The sequence below is a fragment of the Octopus bimaculoides genome, chromosome 5, assembly GCF_001194135.2.
Source record: "Octopus bimaculoides isolate UCB-OBI-ISO-001 chromosome 5, ASM119413v2, whole genome shotgun sequence".
In the NCBI taxonomy this organism is placed as follows: Eukaryota; Metazoa; Mollusca; class Cephalopoda; order Octopoda; family Octopodidae; genus Octopus; species Octopus bimaculoides.
This window is the reverse complement of record NC_068985.1, coordinates 63,478,531-63,490,224: the sequence shown is the minus strand read 5'-3', so window position 1 is coordinate 63,490,224 and position 11,694 is coordinate 63,478,531. Positions and strand designations below refer to the sequence as shown.

The window sequence follows — 11,694 nt, the reverse complement described above, 5'->3', positions numbered from 1 at the left end:
GTTTCTATGTTTAAACGTGTGTGTAAATGAGAGTTACAGAAGGTAGGACAGGAACATCTAGGTGTCAGTACTACAGGTAATTCAGTCCACTAGACAGTAAACGGGTACCATGTTTGACACAGTTGAGGTGGCTGAATCCTTTCAATATGCAACGCTTACATCATAACCTATTCCTTCTCAGATAACCACCACCGCTGCGGCCGCCTCCTCCACCGCCACCGCCGTTATCACCGCCACTGCAACCGTAATCGCCACCGCAGTCGCCACCACTACCGTCACCACCATCTTGGTTTCCTAAAGAATTTATCGAAAATCATGAATCCTAGGGGACAAGTTGGCCCATCTCACGACTGGAGAGAATTGTTACTTATTTACATTTAGAAAAATGAAAAAAAACGTCAACAAATATGTAAATAAATCATTTAATGGTGGAATTGGAAGTGAAAGATATTGGTTTCAAATTTTGGCACAGGGCCAATAGTTTCGGGGGTGGTGGGTGAGTCGATTACATCAACCCCAGTACTCAGCTAGTGCTTATTTTATCGACTCTGATAGGTTGAAGGGCAATGTCGACCTCGGCAGTATTTGAACTCAGAATGTAAAGACGGACGAAGTGCCGCTAAGCATTTTGCCCGGTGTGCTTATGATTTTGAAAGGGGAGGATAAATGCTACCTCTTGGATTTGAACAACTCATCTTTTTTAACTGTGGCATATGTTCTAACCTACATCATCAAAGTCTCCGTCGGTCTCTTTTCAATCAAATTAAACACTATCATCACATAAGTGAGTGGCCTGTATAAACAGTTTCGTTCGCATTAATTTGGTCACTTTAAACACCACCGTAATTCGAACTAGTGATTGAGAGACATTATTATTTAACTAATTACAACGATAAAAGCTGGAATAATTCCTGACTGTAGGATTCAATCAGTAGGTTATCTTGTGTATACTGTCGATCCCATAGGCAGATCATAAAACCGATATTTGGGCAACTCGAATTATATTGCGGGCCACTTTAATCACAGAAAGTCTTTTTGAGTGCTGCTTGTATACTTTATGCACTAATAGTCAAATAATCAAATTACTGAATCAAGAATTTTTCATACTTTTCGTTTGTTTAAAATTATAAAATTGTAGGCTATTGCTTTACTGCCAGTTATAAATTTTAAATTTATTTTGAATCAAATGTTTTACACAAACAATTTTATTTTGAAATTAAACATTATACTTCAAGAAAGTATCAAGATAAAAGTCTGCGGGCCGCATGCGACCCGCGGGCCTCGTGTTGGCCAACTCTGTCCTAGACCAAGCAGGGCACCCTGTCAGTCACATGACATTATCTACACGATAGAATTTACATAATTTGGTCATATTTACCGTCAGCCCTTTTTACAGTCCCCTGTGAATTGTCACGTTATGTAAGATCTCAGTTGTTAGTGTGGGGGACTCTGTTAGTAGTAAGTTCGATGCTATAAAGCAGTGGATGGGTAACCATCCTCCATGCCACCTGCTGACAACTACACAAAACTGACTTTAGTACTGAGCACTTGCCAAAGAAGTCACCACCGGTCATTAGCCGATGTTGTAAGCACAGTATTAAGCTACCATTTGTAATGCACCCTTCCTATTCACATCAATGAGTTGTACATTTCTATGGTATTTATACTCACAATTAGGTACATTAAATCTTTGAGACTTATATAACTTTTCCAGGAGTTCTGTGCAACACCCAGTTATGAATGTTTATTACCTAAACTAATTGAATCATCCAAAGCATTGATCAAGCAGTCAAAAGAGGTGAATGTTAAAAACGGATAAAACAACGAGTAGATCAACTTTCCATCCACTCGATGCGATATCGATGAAAACAAAAACTACGTTGGAATGTGTGTTTGTCTATGATAATGTTGAATATCGAGGTTTCAAGCGAGAGAACGCTGGGCGTTCGATGATCAATGTTTAAAGAAGGAATGGGCCGGCGTTTAGTTTTTGTCGGAGAAGAAATACGACGTGAATACTTGTAAACGTTAGTTATACGTCTTGTGAAGGAAATGGAAGCGGGTAGGTTAGTGACAGTCATTATTGTTATTCCACTGGTACTCTTGGTCGACAATGGTAAGTCATTTGTAACACCATTTCTTTATTTCTCGCCAAAATTTCAAATACGAGTTATGAAGGGGGAAGAGATATATTGAAGAAACAACTATCTTTTAACCAATTTGCAAATAGATATCATAAATCTGTCTAGTTACTTGAAAATGAAATCTTGTATGTTTAGCTAATCCCATTAATATAGGTGCTGGACGGTTTTTCGTCAGTGTGAAAACATGAAGCTTGGATTGCGGTTGAAGAGTCGACACATAAATTAACACTGAGATACATTGCACACACGTGTGCATGTTTGTGTGTGTGTGTGTGTGTGTGTGTGTGTACGTGCGTGTGTGTGTGTGCGTGTGTGTATACACATACATATAAATATCACACACACATATATATAATACACACACATACTCGCACACACACAAACACACACACACACACACAAACACACACACACACGCATAAAATAAACATAAAGTTTTATAATTTAGTATATTATTTTTTTACCAAAGAAAAAGAAGAAATAAATATCCTTAAGCGATAAAATATGAACAGAGAGAAAAATTAAAGAAAATCATTTTGGTTTAATTCTTGTGGAATCATTTTTAAAGAAGTGGAAGCAAAATCTATTTGAAATATTAAAAAACGGTTGTTCGTTAGTCATAAGAGCTGAGCTTTATTTTCTTGAAACGATAAGTTGTGATGTACATGCCTACACTAAAGACACACGTGGTTATAACAATGAAGTTCCTAAATAGTCGTTCCTAAATAGAAGTTCCTAAATAGCAGCTAAATCTTCCTCAAATTACACGCCATAGCCTTAAACTAGAACATACAGTATAGTGTAGTCCTAGTTGGATCATGTTTAAATAAAAGACAGGAAGGGAATGACGAGAATTCTGTGATTATTGGTTTGCTTAATCCGGAATAACACAAGCCTAAACAACAACAACAATAACGACAGCATTAGTAGCATGTGAAGATGCTTAAACTTGAGTCACAGACTCTGTTGAGTTTTGGAACCCTGTCTGTAATTATTACAATAAATCATTCACTAAGCTGTAACTCGGCTGTTTAACAGTTTGCCTTTCCACCTGGTGACGTAAGGTATGAATTTAACAGTTGGTGTTGTTTAGCTCCGAATCAGACTCGATCCAGCAGACTTGTAACTAAAGATGTTCTAGCGGTGACCATTCTGTTATTTGCTGTGACATAGTATATCTTGAAGTACATTATATGTTCTTATTGTTGTTTAGTACCAGGTCAGACTTGGACTAGGAGAAGAATAATAATTATTTCTACTACAGGTACAAGGCCTGAAATTTTGGGAAAGAGGGCTAGTTGACTCTCGTGCTGAGCTGGCACTTATTTCACTGGCCCCGATAGGATGAAAGGCAAAGTCGACTTCGCCAAATTTGAACTCAGAACGTAAAATCGGAAGAAATGCTACTAAGTATTTTGTTTGACGCGTTAACGATTCTGCTGTCTTAATAATTATATTATTACTAGCTGACCCTGTGCCGTCAAAAATAACGGCTAATTGTTTTATTTTATACATAAATGTGGATGGTAAATAAAATTAATACACTTGTCAATGTTATCTAGCGGTTGTCTTCTGAGATGTGAGGTCGATCATCGTTTGTTACTGAGAGAACGTTAGTTTACACATACAAACATTCACATATTTCCCTTGTACACGCACACACACATACACACATATATTCACACAGAGTTGAAACGCTGTTTCATTTTTCTTTTCAGCGTTGAATGTTCACCATTCCACTTCCATTGCACATGCGCGCACACGCGCACACACACGCACACACACACACACACACACACACACACACACACACACACACACACACACACACACACACACACACACACACACACACACACACACACATTCACATACCTCCTTTTTATATACACACACATACTCACACAGAGTTGAAACCCTCCCACTACCAGTTCGCCATCACCCCTTCCTTCCTTATTCATCTATCACCCCTTTCTTTCTCATTCATATGTTGTGACGAAGAAAACAAGATTCTACTTGTCCCTGCGTTCCTGCGTGTTTCATCCGAGTGTTATTCTTACGTCATCGAATGTAGAAATTCGTGGAAAGAGACCCTTTGATAACAGAATTAACCGAAGCAAATACGATCGCGAGCTCTGTGAAGTAAAATGTAATAATAATAATAATAATAATAATAATAATAATAATAATAATAATTGATTCTTTTATTAGTCACAAGGGCTCACATACAAAAATATTAAATGACAATCAACAACATAAAAGACAAAAACAGGACGATACAATGGGTTTTACAGCGTGAAAACAAATTAAAACTCCCAGTAGGGGAGGCACTTTAAGGTCCCCGTAGAAAAACCCACAAAATCCATGGGTGCCTGCTCAACAGGGCAAGAGCCCTACTCCTTTAATTCCTTTTTTTATAGGTGCACGCTAAGAATTGGTCCTTTCACACTGGCCATTCTTCCAACATACACCCACCTTTCAACAAACCTGCTAGAAGACAACACTTCCCTCTCCACCCTCAATTTCCTTTTCAAGTGAAACTTGAAAAAGTTGATGAGAGCTTGGCCAAAGAAGAAAGTGTCTGTCATTAGCCCTTTCAAACGGGTCCACCATACTACATCTTTCGTCACAGCCACTAGACAAATAACAATTGCTTGCCCCTCCCGGCCAAAAGAGGTCGGCGGGGAAATCTTCACAATAGATTCAGCTGACAGCCGGATTCGTCCTACACGCGACAGCAGGTGTTCGACATTAACCCGCAGGTCAACAATACTCGGGTATTGGACTAGGGCATGCAGAACGGTTTCACCGTTCTGGGCGCACCTCGGGCAGGCCCGACTGATGGCACTTCCGTGACTGTAAAGTATATCCCGAACAGGCAGCGCCCCTCGGTAGCAATGCCAAGCAAAGGATTTCTGGAAGTTATCCATAGGCCCAGGCCCAAAAGTTCTCCGAAACATACCGGTTAATTGATCTTCATCGACGCCCAGAGTTTCCCCGAGAACGTCGTCGCACTTTCCCTCCACTAGCCCTCTATAGAATGTTAGAGTGGAACTACCACCGACCGCATAGCCCGCTTGGCGGAGGGCTGTGAGCGCTTGACGACACTCGAGGTGCCAAGCGCCCTTCCTCGGTTTACGCCTAATCCAGCCTGATCAAAGTTTTCTTAGGACAAGACACAACGGTTAGGCAGTAGTACACTACCGAGGCAATATATGCATTCGCTACTTCCGCCCGGCCTTTCAGAGACAGCTTCACTTCTGCCCATTTCCGGGTGAGCTTGGCCACTCTAGTCATGACAATTTCCCAATTCCTATCTACCTGGAGATCTGGTCCGAACCAGACTCAGAGCACTTTCACAGGACCCTCCGTCCAGCGACAGAAGTCGCTACTAGTCGACTTGCCTCTCCAAGAGACTACTCAAACTGTTCTCGTCAATCTGTTCTAGATTCAATCCTTGGCCATCATCGCTCATACCCTCAACTAGCTCTCTATAAAAATTTTGGGTTCTTTTCTCGTTAAGCAAATATAAAGATCTTGAAATAGAAATTGGCAAAATGTGGAACTTCAAGACTAGAATAATACCTGTTGTCATAGGCGCCCTAGCAATAATAGCAAAATGGGCTGTCTCAGATACGAGGAAATCCTAAAATGGAAGAAATTAAAAGTATAGTGTTCACAGGAACTGCTCATATCCTGCGAAAAATATTATCTATGTAATTCCAAAACATTGTCAAAAGTACTCTTAAATGTACATAATAGCAAGCACTTTTTACTATCATCTTAAGACCACACTATCATCTTATAATCAAATTACTTTTAAAACAAACTTTTGATTCTCCTATGTTTTGACAGACACTCTTTAGAACATTATTTTGTGCAAAAACAAAAATATGACGCCCTAGTCATAATATCAATTTGAACTTCTAACGTGTTGTCTCTTGGGGTATTTGGATGAAACTTGGAGCCAACTTGTACAAATACAAAGCAAAAGCCAAACAAATAATAATAATAATAATAATAATAATAATAATAATAATAATAATACCCCCACTCCACAGAAGATTCCTCCAAATAGCATGTCAAGGAGGATGAACATTAGCACTTAATTTTGGACGGCCATAGAAAGTGCTCCAAATCAATAACGACATAGGCCATCCAACCAACACAGTCAAATACAAGAACGAAGACAAACAAAAACAACAGAAACGATCTGACAGAAGAGCAACAAAACCACTGCGATTAAAGGAAATAGTCAAAGAGAACAATAGCTTACAACAGAGCTACCACCACCATCATCAACAACAACAACAATACAAGCAAATGATAATAATACTAATGATAACACGCCCTGGATATGACATGAAACAGCATCCGGTTGTGGCGTCACGACTTGGGAAGGTTACCCTTAACTTCAACTACCTGCAGGTCATTGTTGGGCAAAGTGTAGTATCTGTAAGCCACCCTGGGACCTATAAATACCATAGCTATAAGGATCGTCTTCTCAGCAGTTGGGAGTGGTATGTACTTGAATTGACAAGTAGAAAATTTGTCAGATGTAGTATCCAATGAGGTCAAAGCTGGCTGGTCAGCAGCAAAGCGGACAAATCTATCACTGAAGTGGAAGATAGAGAACAAATAGGAAGTCTGAATAAAGCATCTGCGATTGAGTTATTTATTCCGGCTATATGTGAAATATCACAAGTAAACTGCGATATGAAGTCCAACTGTCGACTTTCTCGACTTGGTCTTCGATAGTAAAGCGAACGTGAGTGACCTGTGGTCAGTGAAAATGGTGAATTCACGACCCTCTAAAGAGTGAGAAAAGAGGTACATAGCTAGAAGTTCTCTGTTAAAGGTGCTGTAACGAGTTTCAGCAGTTTTAAGTTGGCGAGATAAGAATGTCAAAGGACGCGTCTCGATGTAATAGGATTATTGTAGAACGGCACCTACAACAGAATCGGATGCATCAACTGAGAATGACAGCTTAGCATTCTGTATTGAATAGGCTAACAAAGAAACTTGTCCTAGCTCATCAGTTGCGTTAGAGGAGCCAATTACCTAGCACAATGTGGAATGAAACGCCAGTAGAAGTTTATCATTCCTAAAAATTGGCGTAGCTGGAGAAGAGAAGTGTAACATCTGAAAGAAGAGGCTTGTCTGTAAGGAACTTTACCGGCCAAATTATGCATGATGCACCAGTGTCTACTATGAAGAACTTTCGAGAATTAAAGTTCTCCACAAAAAGTGCACGATTTTGAGCCTGGGAAGAGGAAGCTGCTACCGTGCTCAAGGCTTCCTTTTCCAGACAAGGGAAAAACAAGGAGGAAAGCATTTTTGCTCGTTCTTATGAAACAGGCATGATACCAACAATATGGCAAGGCAGAAACAGAAAACGACCGGCGTCTTGGAGACGGTGAACGACTGGAGTACCGACGACGTCAAGGATATTGCAAAGAGAACAGCTTTTTAACTTTTTTGGTAAGTTCTAATATTGCGGCTGAAGGAGAAGAAGACGACTTTTATTTTCAGCAGGAGCGCTGTCTGAAAACTCCATTTTTTAAATCCGCGCTTGTTGCCAGCTGGTCCACGGAACTGACCTCTGGCATCGATTGAACGTTCCTTGGGAGACAGCAGAAGAAGAGTTGTTTGACCAGTTGCAGTAGTTCGGCATAACTATTTATGAAAAGAGAAAATGGAGGAAGGGAATTTGATAAGTGTGGAAGACCGCGTGCGTATCGAACTCGAGAGCTTAATGAAATACTTAGTCCAAAGTAAGAAAACTTTGCTAGTGACAGTTAGGAACGAGGGAGTACTGAAAGCAGAGATAAATGGAAAGCAAAGGAAGAAGTAGAAAAAGAACATGAGGAAGAATTACGCAACAACGGACTACACAATCAATTCCACGTGGCCACAACAGAAGTTGCTGGAAAAAATAGGTGGGATTGGCTGAAGAAAGGAACCCTAAAAAGAGACCAAGAGCACTATACTAGCAGTGCAAGACCAAGCTTTGGCCACGAACTGGAGGGCCAACCTTAAGAATAAGCAAGTGTCAGCTGTACTGCATCTGCAATAGAGTAGATGAAACCATTGCCCATATCATGAACGAAACCCTAGACTTGCCCAAAACCACTACCAGTTGTGGCGACACGACCAGCTAGCGAAAGGGCCATATTGGAAACTGTGCGAAAAGTAGGGGTGAGAGAGGGGCAAGACATGGTATGAGCACAAACTGTAGAGAGTTGCAGAGTCGGAGACGAGCAAAATCCTCTGGGATTTCCCAATCCAAACAGATCAGATGCTAGAGCGTAACAGACCAGACCTAGTAGTGGTGGACAAGGTGCCCCACATATGCAATATAGTTGATGTTGCATGCCCCTTTGACCCACGAATAGTCAAGAAGGAAGGTGAAAAGATAGATAAATACAGCCCTCTTAAGTACGAAATAGCCCTGCTATGGCAAGTGAAGAAGATGAAGATAGTGCCGATTATTGTTGCCTCCTTGGGAATAGTATCAGAAGGTATCAAGAGGAATATAAAGGAAATTGGAATAGAGTGCCCAGTAGAACTGTTACAAAAGGTTTGCCTCCTTGGCATGACCAGAATAATCAGGTAAGTATTAGATAGCTGAAAAGAACGGATAGCATGGTACCGTAGGCTGCAGGTAGTATACCTGCTACGCATGCAAGACTCCAGGAGCTCCAATAAAACCTGTGATAAAGAGAAATAACAATAATAATAATAATGATGAAGGTGAAAGTAAAAATGTCACTATCCTCTGAGGTTTTCTAGTCAACACCGACGGAACGATCCAGATTAATCGGCCAGACATAATTATCAAAGACAGGGAAGAAAATACTTGTAGACTATTAGATGTAAATGTTCCCACTGATAAAAATATATCTGTAAAGGAATTTGACAAATTAAATAAATATAAGGACCTGGAAAATGAAATACAAAAAATGTGGCTTTTTAAAGCAAGAACTGTTCCTGTTATTGTAGGTGCCCTAGGTATGATAAAAAAAAAAGGGATGTCAGAAACATCTAGATAACATCCCAAGAGAACTATGTCGCAGAGAAATCCAAAAGATTGTGTTTACAAGTACTGCCTACATCCTGAGAAAAACCCTATCAATTTAAATGTCTGTTGTATTACATGAAGATATATATCGCTACTGTCTCTGTCACTTCCCCTCCCCAAGCTTTCAGTCTTACTGAAACATGTCTTGTACTTCACTCGCCCTAGGACGCTGGGTGTGTCTCGGCAAGTGATTGTAACAATCATGCAGATTAAAAGTAAATAACAACTACAGGCAACGATGACAACAACAACAACATTAATGATAACACCCTGATCTTAAATGATTTGAAATGTTATCCTGCACATATTTTGTCCTGGTATAAACATGGGCTTAGCAAGTACTCTGCTCAGTATCACAGATTTGCTTGTCAGCTGCTTGACCTTTTTTTCTAGTTGAGCATGCCCCTTAGTGACTGATGATATGTGCATCTCTGATCACGAGCAGAAGTAGTTGGGGAGCATCATAGCCATTTGAGAGAAATTCTTTGGGGTTTGAATAATTCACCACTGGAAACATGGGTGTTTCGTTCACCATCCTTAAACATCCCTTATTCAGCATGGGCTACTCAACTAGAAGCACATTCAAACAAGGCACCACCTGCAAGGTCATCCTCTGTTTATCTTGATATAAAATCATCATATCGCACACATATGGTTTTGATGCATGTGCCTGGTGTACCCTTATGAGACGGGTAGTCATGATGGTGTAGTGATGCCAGTATGCGACAACCTACAATTTTACAATTGCATGCGAGAAAGAGGGGGTCACCATCTTGTACGTAAAACGACAAGAAAAATAAGAACTTGTGAGACGTTCATAAGTCATAACATATTTATTATCGGATCTAATGCGTTAACATATAAGAATGGTTCGAAAGAAAAAAGGCTTGTAACATATTACATGAACATACTTTACAACTACATGTCTCAAACCAAATGTGGCGAATATGCGCGCGTGCATGTGTGTGTGAGTGACGTGGCTCAATGCGTACGCCTAGAAACTGACAGGTGAAAGGCACGAAATTAGAATTGCGTTCGCTTTATATAAGGGATGAACCGGAAGTCTCTGACATCTATGTCATCCGGAAGTTAATTGAAAGCTTTTAGAATATCCGAGAATGTCCGAGAAGGTCGAGGGAGATTACTCTCGTTAGATCCCTTTTTCGTTTTTGCTTTCCTGCTTGACTGCCAGAGGTCACTACAATGGGTATATTGGGCTTCGTATATTTGTACCCCAGTGTCATTTTGATGGCACGCGCTGTTCTCTCACTCAATAATAATAATAATAATAATAATAATAATAATAATAATATATAACATGTGAGAGCGATAAAACACTGCTCAGAAATCTATCCAAAAACATCGAGAATAAAGACATCATATGGAACCAAAAATAGTTGACAAAGCGTTGGACTATATCCGAGTAAGAAATACTTATTGACATTTATTTCTATTTTCCAAATGAAATGATGTATTCTAACGGTATATCATCTCCACTTCTCGCACAGCACATATAAACACGCTCGCCACGTTACGATCCAATCAACACCAGACCATCTCCGTCCCCAAATACCATGTACAAAAAAAATTTAAATAAATTAAATAATACCGGTATTATTCAACCCAAGATTAACAATCGGGAAGTACGTACTTTAAACTTGTTACACAAAAAGTACGAAAAACTACACGTGCAAAACAATTTAACACCTGAAATGAACGGACCGGTACCCTACGAAAATGATGACCGTCAAAATAAAAGGCAAGACGTTATTCTTCATGTCCTGCAAATAAAATCAAAAAAGCATAAATGGACACATGAGGAATATATTTCAATCCTACACACTTATTTTACAGCAGTGCTCTACACAACGAAAACACCACAACATATAGTTCTATATTTAAGAAATGAGGAATTACTTACATTATTTACATTTGACGGATATTCGTCCTCATCTTGTTTGTTGTTAACACAACGTTTCGGCTGATATACCCTCCAGCCTTCGTCAGGTGTCTTGGGGAATTTTCGAACCTGGGTTCTCATTCCTATCGATGTTACTATTATTATTATTATATTATTATAATTATCATTATATTTTTATTATTATTCAGGTCGTTGCCGTGAATCGAACTCGGAACCTTGGGGTTAGTAGCCCGCGCTCTTAACCACTACGCCATATGCCCGTGGGCAATTATGGGGTGAATTTTAAGGCTTATAAATCTATTATTTTTCTATCCTTCCTCAATACCGGTTCCCATATGCTATTCATATCTGCACTCGGTCTGCTTAGGAGGTTGTTGTGTCCTAGCATATGTGCTGCTTCTTTTAGTTTTCGTATTTTCCAGTGTTGTTCCCTGTCTATTATTTTAACTTCATCCCACAGGGGGAGGTGGTTTCCATTTTTCCATACATGATCAGCTATACCCGATTTATCAATATCTCCTCGTGTCACAGCTTTGCGATGTTCTTCT

General features: G+C 39.8%; 1 protein-coding gene across 3 annotated transcripts in view; it reads left to right on the top strand.

The window, feature by feature from the left end:
• The first annotated feature begins 1,936 nt into the window (after positions 1 to 1,936).
• The window catches only part of LOC106870415 (uncharacterized), a 142,670-nt gene continuing 132,912 nt past the window's right edge, over positions 1,937 to 11,694 (top strand). Inside the window, exon 1 of one of the 3 annotated variants that reach the window (XM_014916480.2) lies at positions 1,937 to 2,062. In XM_014916480.2, coding sequence (XP_014771966.1) covers positions 2,053 to 2,062 — 10 coding nt within the window. In that variant the 5' untranslated portion in view covers positions 1,937 to 2,052. Of the gene's footprint in view, positions 2,117 to 11,694 lie in introns of all 3 variants that reach the window. The other 2 variants (XM_014916479.2, XM_014916481.2) reach the window with 2 other exon arrangements.